Below are 17,651 nucleotides of genomic sequence, written 5' to 3'. Positions count from 1 at the left end.
CCCATAGCAACCGCTCGAGCCTGAGCGCAGTTGCTCGAGTGGAGACGCCAGAAGCGCACGTGAAATCTCGCCAACACAACACACGCCAAATGACCGTCCGTGAGCCGGGGTAGAGGGTTCAGCCGCCGGCGCCATGAACGACAAATACCACCGGGCGGCTCGAGACGGGCACCTGCACCTGCTGAAAGACGCGACGCGCAAAGAGCTGAACGCGCCGGATGAGGATGGAATGACGCCGACGCTCTGGGCCGCGCACCACGGCAACCTGGACGCGCTCAGACTGCTGGTGGCACGAGGGTGAGTGATGCTTGAATTATTCATGTACAATGTATATATTTTTAATTCATTATTCATGCATTTATTTTTTAACATACATTTTCATTTAAAATTCAATTTGAGACTACAAATGCTGTGTGTGTGAAAGTTTTTTTATGTGTGTGTAATATTCGCTGACTGAGTCAAATTCCAGCATGCAGTTGTTACTGAGAATGTAGGCATTTCTTTTCAGAACTGCACTGTTATCTAGTATAGTGACAAAAAGCATTGTGCACAAATACAGTATTAACAATGGTAGTGTACTTAAACGCAATCTGAAAATCTTAACGTGTGAACATTTCTTAAAGGTATTTATTTTTAAGTCCCCGAGAGCCTCAACAATGCAATATTTTTCAGAGATGATGTGTTATATTGTTACGTACTGCTGATTAGTGTATTGCTTTTCTTTTAAGTATTTAGTAAACAGAAATAAAGAGAATTAAAAATCCGGTAACGCTTTTATTTTTGCTTTATTTTACAGTGTCATTGTTACATATATTACCGTACATGTACTTACCATAGTAATAACCCTCAAAGCAAACCCTAACCCTATAGTAAGTACATGTTGTTAGTTGATATTACTCAGTACTTAAATATATAATTACACTCTATTACACTAGTAGGTACTGAGTAATATTAAGTAACTACGTGTACTTACTATAGGGTTTGGGTTAGGGTTAGCATGTAATTAGGCATAATTTATTGTTATTACTATGGGAAGTATATGTAATAACGACGCTGTAAATTAAAGTGCTGCCTTTATTTTAAGGTGAAGTAGTTACACGTTACTACATGTACAGTAGTAACAGTAAATGAATCATATTTACACGCAACTAAACCAAACCCTAACCCTGTAGTAAGTACATGTTGTACTCAGTACATAAATATATAATTACACTGTAACTATAACACCTTCCAATAAAGTGTAACTCTTTATTTTAAAGTGTATTTGTTACACTAGTAGGTACTGAGTAATATTAAGTAACTGCGTGTACTTACTATAGGGTTAGGGTTCGGTTTGGTTGCATGTAAATATGCATAATTTACTGGTAAGTACATGTAACAATGACGCTGTAAATTAAAGTGTTACCTTTATTTATTTACGTAGTTACACGTTACTACATGTACAGTAATAACAGTAATTTATGCATATTTACATGCAACTAAACCAAACCCTAACTCTATAGTAAGTACATAGTTAATTAATATTACCCAGTGCGTTTACACTTTATTTTAAGGTGTCATTATTACAATTTAATTATATATTTAAGTAATATCCATTAACAACGCATACTTACTATAGGATTAGGGTTTGGTTGAGGGTTAGTTGAGTGTAATTATGCATAATGTACTGTATGGTAAATATATGTAACTTGTAACAAGTAAGTACAATGTAACTAGGTCACCTTAACCAAACATTAATGATGATAGCATCAGTCTGTAAGGCCCTCTTTGATTCTACTTGAAGAAGGTCGTTTTAACAGTTTATACATTTTTAACATGATTAATATGATATACAGCCCTCTCAGGTCTAGTTATGTTTTGGCATATACCGTTTCATTAACTGGATGGCTGTTCTGTGTTCTCCTGTATCGGATCACATCTGCACTGAGATCCTCTAGTCTAACACCCAGCCGCTTCACTGATGGATATCTGAATTGTTTTATTTGCATATTTACTGCCCTGGGCTGATTAAAATAAAGGTCACCGGGAGAATAATGCATCTCTGTCTTGAGCGATGCTTTTCTGTCGTCTTCTCTTACTACTGCTTAAAAGTACTAGTCCTATATTATATAGTAAATAATGAACTCTGCATGCAAGGAGTTGCAGATAAAGGCATACTGTAATAATCATGTCATGGACATATGCCGATGTCTTGCTGATGTTTACATGCTGTTATATTACATGAAAGGGCTGCTGAAAGATTTTTCAAATTGAAAATATCATCATATGGCTATGGAACAGCAGGAGGGAAAGTGAATAATATTTTTCTGTGAACTGTTCTTTTGTAGCGTTGTACTGTTTATCAAGTCATTGGGTAATTAGATCTAAATAACCTGGCTCTTATCTCAGGACAAGGTTAATAATGGAAGCTAAATGTTCTGCTCTGTGAACACCCTCGCTGTTCTCCAATTAGTGTTCTGCATCAGATCTGTTACTGAAACACCTTCAGAGGAGGAGACGAATGCAGTTTAATGAGTTCATGATTCCCAAAGTGTGTGTGTATTTAGGAGCGAGAATCATTCTGTGTTGATTTTGAGGTAATACTTATGTAATTCTGTGGAATGGATTTATTCTTAAAGGAACACGCCGACTTTTATCTTATTCACCTTATCCCCCAGAGTTAGATAAGTCCATACATCTCATCTCCGTGCCATAACTCTGTCTGACGCTCACACCGCTAGCCTAGCTTAGCACAAAGACTGGAGGTAAATGGCTCCAGCTAGCCTACTGCTCAATAAGGGACAAAATAACGCCAACATTTTCCTATTTACATGTTGTGATGTGTATAGTTAGTAAAGTTGTGATTTTTTAGACCGATATGGCTAGGAACTATTCTCTCATTCCTGAGTAATAATCAAGGAAATTGAGCCGTCCCACGAGTGCAGCGGAGCAATGATATTACACAGCGCCTGAAAATAGTCCCCAGCGCTCTCTGTGTAAGCAGGTTGTCACGTTGGTTATGTTGACGGAAGTTAGACTATTTTCAGGCGCTGCGTAATATCATTGCTAAAGGTTCCTTGATCATTACGCAGGAATGAGAGAATAGTTCCTAGCCATATCGGTCTAGAAAATCGCATCTTTTCATTTTCCGTTTGTCTTAGTACACAATGCTTAATGGAGCCATTTACCTCCAGAATGGTATGTATGGACTTATCTAACTCTGGGGGATACGGTGAATAAGCTAGTCTCAAAAAGTCGGCGTCTTCCTTTAAGTAATATTTGTGTCAACGTGAAACGCTGTTTGCAACCCATTTTACTGAACGCATTTCTGAATAAAACAGGACATTCAACTAAAAAATGAAGGCGAGCCCTAGATTTTATCCATTGGGAGTTAATTGGATTGTTAAAAAGTGTGCATTAGATTATTAACCCTCATCCTTCCCTCGGGTCATTTTGACCCGAAACTCGTTTTGTTTTTTAAAGAAATTTAAAAAAATTAGAGTTTATCAGAGTGGTCCAAGACCCTAGGACTTTGGTCATTGGCTGGATTTGATGAGTTAAAAAAGTTTTTAAAAGTAAAAAATCCTTCCCTCATGGGTCGATTTGACCCCCTTAGGAATGAATGGAATGTGAGGAATGCTTTAGTACACATAGAAAACCCTAAAAATGCTCAAAATTTAAATGCTAAAACGACCAAAAAATGATGTGTATCTGAATGCATACTGAAGAGAAACTGACTTTAGGACCCAGCGGAACAACTCATCTGCTCCATATAGAGCTATAAGGCCATCAAGAGTCATGAAATATCATCTTATATTATCTTTTTCCCACAAGAGCTCGGCAGAGACACCCAATGTAAGAGATTTTGAGCTGAATTCAAAGGGCTATGCATGAAATGGTGAGTTATTTTGATGACTTTGACGTTGAAAGAATGTGAGAATGTGATTAAGGCCCCGTCCACACTGAGATGCGTTTATTTGTATATGCGTAAAAATTTGTATCTTATCAGCGTTTCGTCCAGACCGATCCAGTGTTTTAGGAGGCTGAAACCGGGTCCCAGAGTGGATGAATCTGAAACTGACATCCCTGTTTTTTCGTATGTACAGCCAATCCGTATATTTTGTGCAAAACTTTGCCATCCCGCACGGCAAAGACTAGAAAGGGATACAACTACGGGCACTGGGCATGCGCACATCAATATTGCGTCATTTAATTACTGTATTTGCATTATTGTAAGGGTAGGTTTAGGGTTGGGGTAGGTCTAGGCGTTAATAAAACACATCTGGTAAGTAGCATATTTATTTATTGTTTCTTTATCGTGAGATTTTGCCTCACTTCGACCGTTGCTGTACCCCTTTAATGCTGCGTTCCAGTTCGTTTTTATTATGCCCTCTACTCGCTAACTTCCCTCTCGTTCACTTGGATGTGCTTCATTGCTTACATCGCATGAGTGCAACCTTTGCAATGGGCTGAACTGGAATGTCCTAAGCCCTTGATCACTTGGAATCCACTATGGATTGATTTAGTATCAATTTTTTTCCCTTGCGCAATTGTTTAATGCGGCATTCTATATGTATATAGGTGTGTTTGGGTTGTTTAAAAAATATATATATCATAGAGTTGTTTGTGGTAGAGTTAATTAAACGCGATAAGCGGGGGGACGTCACAATCGTGTTACATTGTGGTATATGTAGCGAGGGTCTGTCCATATAAACTTCCCTCGTCCACTTCACGAAGTGGAACACACTTCAAAATGGCGGCAGGGATTCCCCTCGAGGGGAAGTGCTTAGGGAAGTTTGTAAGAGTGTGTCTAAAAGTGGAGTGGAACGCAGTCCTAGCCACAACTCTTCTTCTCCATTTTTAGTGTATCTCTGTGTTAGAATTACAGCGCCACATTCTGGTCTGGCATGTGTACTACATCGTCTTGAGTCGGTTTCAGTGGTTTCATTTGTACGCAGATATTTCGTGATACAAGGGGGAAAAAAGATTGGCTAGGGAAAGCTCTGGCTTTGTGTGGATGTGGCCTAAATTACTATTTATTTATTATTTGTTGATCAAATATAGTAATAGGTAAATAAAATAACAAAATATTATCAAAATTAAATAAAATAAGCTTTCTGGACAAAAAAGAAATGAAGTCTGATTTTAGGGCTTCGGGTCATGTTGAACTGCGAGTGCAAGGGAAGGATGAGGGTTCGTGCTTGGAGAGGAGATTTGGAGAGGACTTTTCTTGGTTGCTGGAAAGGCTTTTACTTGGAAGTATTGACCAAAACAGACTTTGCATCAGCCAAGTGAGCATCACGGCTCCAGGATGTCTGCGCTACATCTCTAGCGTAAAGCTTGAGAGATTCACAACCTCATGCACAGTCATCGAGAGAGGGATTTTACACATGGCCAGACAGAGAGAAAGATGTTAATGTTCACAGTGAAAGGTCAATATAATGAATTAGGGCTATTCCTCTGCCGCTTCTCTGTTGGCATTTTGTTAACTTGAATGTCAGCACCATTATGCTCCTCAGTCTTTCACGTTTTTTGCTCTCTGTAGTATTTCAATCCTGTGACCCCACTTGGTCCCATAAAACCTTGCATAGTTTGTTCTGGTCTCTGCTAATGAGTGGCAGCCATTTGCACTGCAGCAACTCTTTTCAGATTTTTTGCGGACATGAGAACTGGGCCTTAGCATATTAAATGGGCAGCATCATTTCAGCATTGCATTAGTATTATCTATTGGACTTAATTTAATTTGCACTTGTTCTAAATTGTCAATATTGTGTCTCATGCGTGAAACGAGCAGAAAAAAGTCTGTAAAAGGATGGTTGGTAATGAATACTGCAGGTCTCTTTCAGTGCAGATGATGAATGCATTACATGGTGCACAGTTTTTAATGACTTCGAGAGGTGAGTCACTAAGGCAGTTTGCATAATGTGTGTAAGGTGTGTGTACATGTGTGTTACAGTGGGTAAGTGGAGCTCCAAAGCATCATGTTACGTATTCAGATTAACACCTTGCCACACATGAATGCATGCACTCATGCACCAACATGCCCATGTGCACATACACATGTATTCACACACTCTATATTTTCTCTAGTATTTGATCAGCGTGTTGACTAGGTCAAATAGTTAACCAAAATTTGACCATTTTGAGATTATCAGCATTGGCCACAAACCATTTTTGCCTGGAACCATTATTAAGTTGTCTTAACTCTTTCCCTGCCAGCGTTTTTGAAAAAAGTTGCCGGCCAGCGCCAGCATTTTTGATCATTTTCACAAGTTTCATGGCCCCCAGAATATTTTGTTGTATGAATATCTGAACATGTGATATATCAAAAGAAAGAGCATAAACAAAACACACAAAAAACTGTTTTATTCTAGCTTCATGCATTCCTTTTTTATCAACACGTGAATGTGGGTAAGTTTGGTAAAAAAGCAACATTTTGAGCAAAAAAAGTGCATTGTTGTCGAAGACCACATCCAGATGGGATTCAGAACGATGATCAAAACATAAATGGAGTAGATGGAGTCCATCAACAAGTTTGTCCAAAAATCATAAACCTGGTCTCGTTAGATTCAGGACGCCATGCCGAGTCATCTGATATCCAATTTTACCATATCGGCCATTTTGGCTGTCGGCCATTTTGAATTCTGTGCTAAAATAATGTATTTTATGAACGCATAAACGGATTGTTACAAAACTCGGTATGGGTCATCAGCATGATGCCCTGAAAGAGCCTGAGAAGTTTCGAAACAGCTCCACCTAGTGGATAAATATTTTTTTCAAACGCTTATAACTTTGGGTGTGGTTGACTTTTTTTCATGGGAGTAACTTTTTTTGTCTCCTGAATACTTGCCGAGTCCAACGATACCAGATTTGTCAAGTTTCGGCATATGGTTTGTGCAGCGTTGCAATTTAGCACTTATAAAACGTTAGCTGATATCTTCGCAACTGCTAGTCTGATCGAGATGAAACCAGCGTCAGAAGTTCGGAAACATAGGTTGGTTTTAATAACGTTATGCCCAATTGGCAAAATATTGATAGTAAGGGGTAGTAAAATTCAATCAAAGTCAGGTGTCAGTCATTTTTTCGTGTTTTTCTCATATAAATGTCTATAACTCCAAAACGAAATGAGATATTTTCACCAAAATTGACACACACATGTATGGGCTCACTCCGAGGACACATAAAAAAATGGTAGGATTGTGCCTCTTGGTAGCGCTATAATAGAACAAAACATGAAATTCCCATATACAATGCATTTTTCAGCCTTTTTGTCTAAAATCATCTTAAAATGTGTTTAATTGCTCATTGCTGCAGTTGGTCTGACACTCCCAGCTATTTTGGCATGTCTTTTCTTCTTATTTGCGCTAGGCCCCAGTATTGCTGCTTGCAGCTATATTTTTACATATGATAACGCTTGTTTCTGGTTCTTCTTTGCATGTGTTTTGATCGGGAGATTCTGTACTCGTTCAGGAGATGTGTAATAGCGCCCCCTACCTTATTACAGTGAAAACACAGAAAGACGGATGCCAATGGCGGGGAAAATTTTAAATATTGGCCTTCAGCCATCCTGCTCTTTAGATATTGATATTGGTATTGGTATCAGTCACTGACAAAACCATATCCATAAACTACTCATTTTGACAATGTAAACTATGTTAGAATCAGCAGAACAGAATTAGACATAACCAATCCACTATTGCTTTTGTTATTTGGTCCACAGTGGAGATCCAGATAAATGTGATATTTGGGGAAACACTCCCCTTCACCTGGCGGCAGCTAACGGCCATCTGAACTGTCTGTCCTTTCTGGTGTCCTTTGGCACCAACGTGTGGTGCTTGGACAATGACTACCACACGCCACTGGACATGGCGGCCTCTAGGGGCCACATGGAATGTGTGCGATATCTGGACTCCATCGCCGCCAAACAGATCACCATCAACCCCAAGCTGGTGAGCAAATTGAAGGACCGTGCCTTCCGTAATGCAGAGAAGCGCATCATGAACTGTGAAAAGCTCCAGCGCAAACATCACGAACGCATGGAGAAGCATTTCTTGAGAGAGAACGCTGCGATGGACACGTCGGATACAATGAGTTACAGCAGTTTCAGCAGCACCTTAAGCCGAAGGATCCCTCAGTTCAACACCCTCGACTCCAACATGACGTACTCACAGGTACTGTGTCTGAACACATGGGTACAAAAGGGCATCGAACCGGAAACCACACTCAACATAAAACCTTTGCTTAACCATTAGGTCAATAAAAGCAGGGGTGTCCAATCCTACTCCCGGAGGGCCACAATCCTACAAAGTTTAGCTCCAATCAACACACCTTAACTTGCTAATCAAGAAATTCCAGGTAAGTATGTTTGGGCAGGTTGGAGGACATTGGCCCTCCAGGAGCAGGTTTGGACACCCCTGAATAAGAGTGTAGTATGTCACCAATAAGACTGCATTTCTGATTTATCCCAAAGGTGCTCACTGGGGTTCAGAGCATGGGTTTTTATTTATTTACTTTTGTGCACAAAGTAGATAATGCAGGAACAGAAAATAGTTCTACACTGTGTGCAGAATTATTAGGCACGTTGATTTTCTGATCATATTTTTTCTCCAGGCACATTTGACCAATTCCAAATGCTGAAGGCTGGAAATGAAAAACACCTTATATTCAGGTGTGCAGAATTATTAGGCATGTTTTCTTCTACAGATAAATTGAGCCAAAAAAGAGATTTAACTTAAAAAATTATGAAATGCCCATGAGATGGGAGCAATACTAATGCAATACTAGACATTGCAGTTAAGGCATGACCATTGGACAGTGAAATGCTCGTTGGGTCAGCAGGATCAGACAAAAACATGTGGCGGAGAAAAGACACCTGTTTACTGCAAAAGAATTAAGAATTAAGGTGAAGAATTAAGTGTGAAACCATCAGGAACCCTTTAGTCTCCAGCGCCACCATTTTCCAGAGCTGCAACCTACCTGGAGTCTCCAGAAGTGCAAGGTGTCAGGATCTCAGAGACTTCAGTTAGGTAAAGAATCCTAAAGAATCACAAGCTGAAGTGTTGTGAAATACATGAAGACTGTTTTTTTATAGGCTTTATGGACAGATAGGTTGAGAGTGACTCGAAGGACCAGCACCACATCCTCTAGTACCAAAATTCATCTTCCAGAATCTGGCAGTAAGTTTTGGGAGTTCATTTTAGTCCATCCTGAAGTCGGTTTTGCAGAGATGGACTAAAAATGAACTCCCAAAACTTACTGCCAGATTCTGGAAGATGAATTTTGGTACTAGAGGATGTGGTGCTGGTCCTTCAAGAGTCACTCTCAACCTATCAGTCCGTAAAGCCTATAAAAAAACAGTCTTCATGTATTTCACAACACTTCAGCTTGTGATTCTTTAGGATTCTTTACCTAACTGAAGTCTCTGAGATCCTGACACCTTGCACTTCTGGAGACTCCAGGTAGGTTGCAGCTCTGGAAAATGGTGGCGCTGGAGACTAAAGGGTTCCTGATGGTTTCACACTTAATTCTTCACCTTAATTCTTTTGCAGTTAACAGGTGTCTTTTCCTCACCACCTGTTTTTGTCTGATCCTGCTGACCCAACGAGCATTTCACTGTCCAATGGTCACGCCTTAACTCCAATGTCTAGTATTGCATTAGTATTGCATCCTCGTGGGCATTTAATAATTGTTTACTTTTCAGTCTGAGTTAAATCTCTTTTTTGGCTCAATTTATCTGTAAAAGAAAACATGCCTAATAATTCTGCACACCTGAATATAAGGTGTTTTTCATTTCCAGCCTTCGTGAACAATTATATATCACTTATGAATGATTAAATACAAAACGAATAGTATTTATTCAGCTTAATGCGGTTTGGAATTGGTAAAATGTGCCTGGACAAAAAATATGATCAGAAAATCAACGTGCCTAATAATTCTGCACACAGTGTAAATGAGTTGAAATAGTTGCCTATGGAGATGCATGCTTGATTTTATGCTCTTGTTAATAATGGGTATAGCTAAAATATGCAAACCTGTTACTTAGACCCTGTATACACCTGGTATTAAGATGTGTTTTGGTCGATTGGATCTCAAGTGGATGACGCTAAATACAAGTGTAAACAGGGCCTGAAACGTTTTGACCTAAGTCCAAAAATCTACGGGTAGCATGTGACCTGAAGCTGGTCTCTAATTGGTTTTTAAAGATCCTCCTCCGGTCGCAGGTCGCTGCGTCCCTGGCGAATCAGAATTGGGTGCGTGTTATTTTATCCAATCTGATTGGTTCTCAAAATCGCGTTTGGACCTGAAACGTTTTGAAAACGAATTCGACCAGATTGCTTTCATAGTGTAAATGCTTGTGGTCAAATGCATTCGAACAGCCACCAAAACCGCGTTTCCACCGCAGGAACTTTCCCTAGGAACTTTGGGGTGGTGTGTTTCGACCGCAGGGTCTAAATGAAGTTCCGGGTAAATTAATCCCCCTCCAAACGGCCCTGCTCGCAAGGTAGTACTTTTTCAAAGTTCGGAAACTTTCTTTAGGGCTGGGGGGAGGGACTTGGGCGCTGAACATGCTGATTGATTGACTCCACGCAGCATTTTATTACAACCGGCATTTTTATAGTCTTTTGCGAGGTTCGTTCTGCGTTCAGTAAATATCAGTTTTGCTCTTTCTGTCCGATGGCGCGTTCGTCTCAGCAATCTCACGGTCAATGTCCGTAATAGCTGATAATAACATACGTTGTCTTATTTTAAATCTAGCTTTACGAGCTTTCAGAATACGCCTTAGTATCAGTGCTCGTCTCTTTTGCGCCGCTTTGTTAATTACCTCGTTAGTAAGCCAATACATAACTAGCAAAAGCAGCGCTGCTTGAATCTCCTCCATACTTGTTATTGTTGCAGACAGTGTCGCACATAAATGATTGCTGTCCGTCGTGACTGGGAGGAACAGTCGTGCACAGTCCCACGTCTCTGGACTAATTTGCCTAATCTTCACGGTACTTTAGACCGCAGTGGAAAGGCAGACAGTTGCAGGTCTGGGGGGAAAATTAATTTCGGTGGAAACGGGGCTTAAAACTCTCCGTCTACTGACCTAATGCGTAAACATTACTAGCGCTAGTCAGACAGGATTTACACTTTGTTGGCTAAAGACCTAATTTTGGTTTGAAAATGAATAACATACCAAACACAATGTTCGCTCACTATTCCTGATTTCCAACACACACTCACAGCGTTCGGTGTGGTCTTGCGGCTATCAGAGCAGAAACGAAAGCTGTTTTTCCGTCATGTCCGTGTGCATTTCCATGTAAACGGCATGCACATATTTTGTCCATTAGATTTAAAGATCTGTAAAAAGCCATACATTTACCTGCCCATAGACCCTCCCCTTGAAGAAATCCCAACAGAAGTGGTTGAAAGTGGACCAAATGGATGGATTAAAATACCAGGTGTATATGTCTCTCTCGTCTACTTGTGATCCGATCGACCAAAATGCATCTTAACACTAGAACCGCAAGAGGTCGCTGTATACCTAAAACTGCCAGCAGGTAAAATTTACCCATGCAGATTATTACTGTATTGATACGGCTAAAAAACGTAATATGTCACTGTATTATGCCACTGTCTTCACAGAGTAATGTATAGAGTCATGAAATGATTATTTTTAGTCATCAACTATGTTTTTGTCCTGTTGTTTTATGCTATTTTAAGCAGGCTACACTAATCACTTTTTGGTGACTATAGGCTAAACCAGCCTGCAATGACGACGAGAATTAGATGGAAAAAATACATATTTGGGTGGTGTAATATTATAATAAAATGTCATTAATCCCATATTAAGATAACCCATGTTATTTAAATTACTAAAATACCCTAAATAGACAATGAAGAGCAATAATAATCCACCGCACTGCATAAAATGTATGACAACTTAAGATAAGGATAACATACGAATTAAAGCGCACAGTTTGACCTAATTAATTATTCATTTGTATAGTTATATCATTTATAATTTGAATAAGAGAACAACACCTATAAACTTAGGATAATGATGAAAATTGTTTTATTCATTCCATCATATCGGAATTTTTTTTTTTTTTCAGGAAACAGGCAGACTTGAATAAATAGCAACAATACTCAATACAAAATTGCAAAACAAAAATGTATAATTAATCCAAAGTCTGAACATTTATAAATAGGCTAAAACATCTTTATTTGAATGGGCATTGTGTGGCTATTTACAGTAACCCGACACGTTGCTCAAACACAGCACGAAAATAGAGGAATTATTTTGGGGTAAATTTGACCCGCTGGCGCTTATAGGTATAAATGCCCCGTTTTTAAATCTGGTTTTATCTAAACAATTTTAACAACAGGGGATTATAAATGACACAGTTTTAGTAAAAGTCCGTGACTGGGAGGCTTGGATATTTTATTGGAAATCTGTGATGTACATTCGAAAAACAGCCATGGGTAAATTTTACCCCGTGGCGTTTCTAGTGTTAATACCAGGTGTAATGAGGGTCTAAGAAGGGGGTGTCCACATACTCAAACTCTGTTAAACAATCAGCAGTAGATTGCAACAGTTGCTAGTTCAGTCCCCACCCCATGATGCTCAATGTGCCCCTGATATAAATGCACTACTGTACATTTGCTTTGGATAAATAATTTGCAAAAGGATGACTTTTTTATTTGTCTTTACAGGCAACGCTTCAGTCAACAACTAGAGGGCGGACCAAGATTTTGCGGCGTCTTGAGAAGAAGAAGCAAGGCGATGGAACGTTCAAGATTTCCGAAGACGGCCGAAGGAGTGTTCGCTCGCTCTCGGGTCTTCAGCTGGGCAATGACGTGATGTTCATGAAACAGGGTACATATGTCAACCCACGCCAGCAGTCCAATCCTCGACTCAACATCCGTAACATGTTTTCTGGCAAACAGGACATTAGGGAAGACGAAGATGATGATGAGGTAGACACTGTGTCCCGGGCACTCAGTGATCCAGGTCTATATGATGCTGCATACTCCGAAATCAGTACAGATTCCGGTCGGGATTCTTTGTTCAACCGCCCAGGACTTGGTACCATGGTATTCCGCCGCAATTATGCGACTGATGGGGTATTCCGGATGGGACAGAGTGAGGGTAGCGTGGTGGGGAGTGAACCAGTGGGACGAGCCCCGAACGTCCGCTTACGAGGGAGATTGCCACTACGGTCACCCAGTCTCGATGAAGTCAGCATGGGCAGCTCATTGAGCCTCCAAGAGAGGAATTTGCAGGTACAAACCAAATGATCAGATACTATATGGATTCCACTTGTTCTGCCACCTGAGCTTGATCAGGGATGGGCAGCTCTGGTCCTGGAGGTGTGGTGTGGTGTGGTGGTGTGGGTCAGTTTAAGGGTAGGGTTAGGGACAGGTGTGGTGGTGTGGGTCAGTTTAAGGGTAAAGTTAGGGACAGGTGTGGTGGTGTGGGTCAGTTTAAGGGTAAAGTTAGGGACAGGTGTGGTGGTGTGGGTCAGTTTAAGGGTAGGGTTAGGGACAGGTGTGGTGGTGTGGGTCAGTTTAAGGGTAAAGTTAGGGACAGGTGTGGTGGTGTGGGTCAGTTTAAGGGTAAAGTTAGGGACAGGTGTGGTGGTGTGGGTCAGTTTAAGGGTAGGGTTAGGGACAGGTGTGGTGGTGTGGGTCAGTTTAAGGGTAGGGTTAGGGACAGGTGTGGTGGTGTGGGTCAGTTTAAGGGTAGGGTTAGGGACAGGTGTGGTGGTATGGGTCAGTTTAAGGGTAGGGTTAGGGACAGGTGTGGTGGTGTGGGTCAGTTTAAGGGTAGGGTTAGGGACAGGTGTGGTGTGGTGGTGTGGGTCAGTTTAAGGGTAGGGTTAGGGACAGGTGTGGTGGTGTGGGTCAGTTTAAGGGTAAAGTTAGGGACAGGTGTGGTGGTGTGGGTCAGTTTAAGGGTAAAGTTAGGGACAGGTGTGGTGGTGTGGGTCAGTTTAAGGGTAGGGTTAGGGACAGGTGTGGTGGTGTGGGTCAGTTTAAGGGTAAAGTTAGGGACAGGTGTGGTGGTGTGGGTCAGTTTAAGGGTAAAGTTAGGGACAGGTGTGGTGGTGTGGGTCAGTTTAAGGGTAGGGTTAGGGACAGGTGTGGTGGTGTGGGTCAGTTTAAGGGTAAAGTTAGGGACAGGTGTGGTGGTGTGGGTCAGTTTAAGGGTAAAGTTAGGGACAGGTGTGGTGGTGTGGGTCAGTTTAAGGGTAGGGTTAGGGACAGGTGTGGTGGTGTGGGTCAGTTTAAGGGTAGGGTTAGGGACAGGTGTGGTGGTGTGGGTCAGTTTAAGGGTAGGGTTAGGGACAGGTGTGGTGGTGTGGGTCAGTTTAAGGGTAAAGTTAGGGACAGGTGTGGTGGTGTGGGTCAGTTTAAGGGTAGGGTTAGGGACAGGTGTGGTGGTGTGGGTCAGTTTAAGGGTAGGGTTAGGGACAGGTGTGGTGGTGTGGGTCAGTTTAAGGGTAGGGTTAGGGACAGGTGTGGTGGTGTGGGTCAGTTTAAGGGTAAAGTTAGGGACAGGTGTGGTGGTGTGGGTCAGTTTAAGGGTAAAGTTAGGGACAGGTGTGGTGGTGTGGGTCAGTTTAAGGGTAAAGTTAGGGACAGGTGTGGTGGTATGGGTCAGTTTAAGGGTAGGGTTAGGTGTAAGGGAAGTGTCAACTGTGTAATTACAAATGTAACTACATAAATTAATTACAGATGTAATTACATGCAGGTATTTTTTTAAATGTAAGTACAATGTAAAAACATGTTTGTACACAATAAGTGCATTGTATCAAATTATTAATTAAAATGTTAGTACATGGTAGTTAAGGCCACCTAATATAAAGTGGGTCCAAATTGTTTTATTTTTTCAAGTTATTTAAAAAGATTTTTCAAGATAGAAAAAATATCTTATGTAATTTTACTTATCTAGTATATGCATCTTGATTTAAGAATTTTTTAGATATTTAGACTAGAAATAAGACAAAAATACTAAGTAAGAAGAGCATTTTTTGCAGTGTTTAATCAGAAATGTTAAACAAATGACAAAAATATTCAGGAAAATGAATAAACATTTGTCTAATTTTGAAATAGGCCTATGTAAAATTATTTGTAATATAATTAACAAACAATAAATATTAACAAAGCCATTTTCTTCAGATTAGGCATAAGATTAATAGTAATGAATGTGTGCATATTGTAAATTAATATAATTCCATTTGTAGCCTTCAGTAAATAAAAAGCTCAGCTTTTTTCAGCCTGTATTGGGCATGAGATTAGTAATGAAGGTGTGCATATTGTGAATTGATTTAATAGATTTAGTTACCTAGCTTTCCTGGTAGCCATCAGTAAATGAACATGTCTATGAAAATTATTCATAAAACATATAAATATCAGTTAAACATATGTTTTACTGTCTTCACGTAGAAAAACGTAATCAGTCATATCTGCCCACTGACATGGTTTTCAAGCTGTTGTCATCTACTTTTTTGGTGTTCAGAATATCTTAAAATGCACATATGTAGATCATGGAAATCAAAAATGTCCCCCTAGCTACCGCACATTTGGGATTGTATAATTAAAGGATGTACAATATGGTCATACAGAACAAGGCATTAATATTTGCTTTATAAGTCATAATAAACTAATAATAAATATATCCTAATATGCATACTAATAAGCAGTGGTGTAGTCTAGTTCTTTATAGTGAGTATACTGTGATTTTTTTTCACCCTCCCAGCCTCATACGCACCCATCCAACATTCCAGTTTATTATAAGCAACAAAAGAAAGTCAGCTGATAAAACCTGTGCTCCAGGTACCATATTCATATAGTATAATCATTCTTAAAGATATAGTTCACCCAAAAATTAAAATTGTGTTGTAATTTCCTCACCCTCAAGTTGTTCCAAAACTGAGTTTCTTTCTTCTGTTAAACACAAAAGATGATATTTTGAAAAATGTTGGTAATCAGACAGTTGACTTCCACAGTAGGAAAAAATATAGACTATGAAAGTCAATGGGTGCTGCCAACTGTCTGATTACCAACATTTTTCAAAATATCATCTTGAAAAAGGCTATTGAAGCTATCTATTGAAAAAAGAATCTCTTTTCAATAGCTAATTACTATAACTACAGTGTAATTCAGGTCTCCAAATGAAAATTTTCTAGTGACTGATCACATCTAAATTTTTCAGTTGGCCAAATTGAATTTCTGTGAACTGATGCAGTTTAATTAACAGAAATTCAATTTGGCCAACTAAAAAATTTTGATGTGATCAGTCACTAGAAAATTTTAAATTGGAGACCTGATTTTTTTTTTTTACAGTGTATTGATAACTAATATCACCATATAGTAATTTATTGATGTAAATGTTGTAAATTAGACATGTGCCAGTATCTGTAATGCAATATACCCATAATCTTATTAAATATAGGCTATGCTTCAGCTTTCATTTTATATTCTTAAATTTGATCTATAAATTAAATTAGAATAAGTCACTGTAGGGCTGTTGCCAATTAAATTTAATAATTTACACTGAAAATGTTAAGAGATTGTTTTAAATATTTTTGAATATACAATTAAGAAATGTTGGAAAGGAAACATTAAACTAAACCACCAGTAGGTGGCAGAATGTGAACGTTGTTGTTGCGGGAATATCTAAATCTTACCCGGATACAGCAATGCTATTTTCTGATTGGCTGTTCGGTAGCTATATTTTTTTATTTGATTGGCTGGTGTCCAAATGGTCCCCAATAGTCCAAAAACGTTAGTGATTCGCAATCGCAACCACAGTCTATGTTCGCAACACAGACGGGGTGAGTTTATGAATGAAAGTTCTGTCACAAAATGATGCTGTTACGTATCCACACGCTTTTTTAAGTGGGTATACGGAAATCCTTGGCCTTTCCTAGTGGGTATACGGCGTATACCTGCGTATCACGTAGACTACACCACTGCTAATAAGCTACTAGTTAATAGTGAGAATTGGACCCTAAACTAAAGTGTTACCATTTTGTTTTTTTTCACACCCTCAAATTAAAATCCTAGAATCGCCCCTGGTCCATAGACTTTGATGATTATAATGACAGTTCTCCTGTTGGCGGTGTCCTGTAGGATTTGCCATGGGAGGAAGGAGACCTAGGTTTGGAGGAGGAAGATGACGAGCTACAGCCATCGCCGGCTCCTTTGGAAGTGTTCCTGGCCTCTCAGGGACTGACTGACTTCCTGTCCATCTTCAATCGAGAGCAGATGGACCTGGAGGCGTTGCTGTTGTGCTCTGAGCAGGACCTCACTAGCATCCACATCCCACTCGGACCTCGCAAAAAACTACTGGATGCGTGCAGCCGACGCAACCGTGTTATCGACCGAGCTGGCGGCATGCAAGACACTATGCTGTAAAAGAGTGTGTGTGTGTCTGTTATTGACTCCAAAACCTGGTGTACTTCCTTGCTGCCTGCATAGGCAGCTGCTTTTTAAGGCAGCATCCTGGCTGAATTGTATCCTCATAGGCTGCTACTTAACACGGTACACAAATAGCACTTCTCACGCAAAGTGCATGGAGACTTGACTCCCAGCTGATACATGAAACACACAATCCATTTTAATTGGAGTATTTTTTATCAGTACTTTATAACCAGCATTTCTCTCCTCTTGTCCACCATTTT

At 39.9% G+C, this 17,651-nt stretch overlaps 1 protein-coding gene across 1 annotated transcript; it reads left to right on the top strand.

The window, feature by feature from the left end:
- Nucleotides 1-133: 133 nt before the first annotated feature.
- Nucleotides 134-17,385, top strand: ush1gb (Usher syndrome 1Gb (autosomal recessive); the record flags this gene model as incomplete). The annotated part of the gene is made up of 4 exons (XM_079845534.1): nucleotides 134-297; nucleotides 7,700-8,150; nucleotides 12,676-13,245; nucleotides 17,101-17,385. 4 exons carry the CDS (start codon nucleotides 134-136, stop codon nucleotides 17,383-17,385), a joined length of 1,470 nt encoding a protein of 489 aa, XP_079701660.1.
- Nucleotides 17,386-17,651: the final 266 nt, after the last annotated feature.

The sequence above is a fragment of the Gobio gobio genome, assembly GCF_949357685.1.
Source record: "Gobio gobio genome assembly, chromosome: 20".
Classification (NCBI taxonomy): domain Eukaryota; kingdom Metazoa; phylum Chordata; class Actinopteri; order Cypriniformes; family Gobionidae; genus Gobio; species Gobio gobio.
Note: the sequence above shows the minus strand (reverse complement) of the source record. Positions and strands in the feature narration are given on the sequence as shown.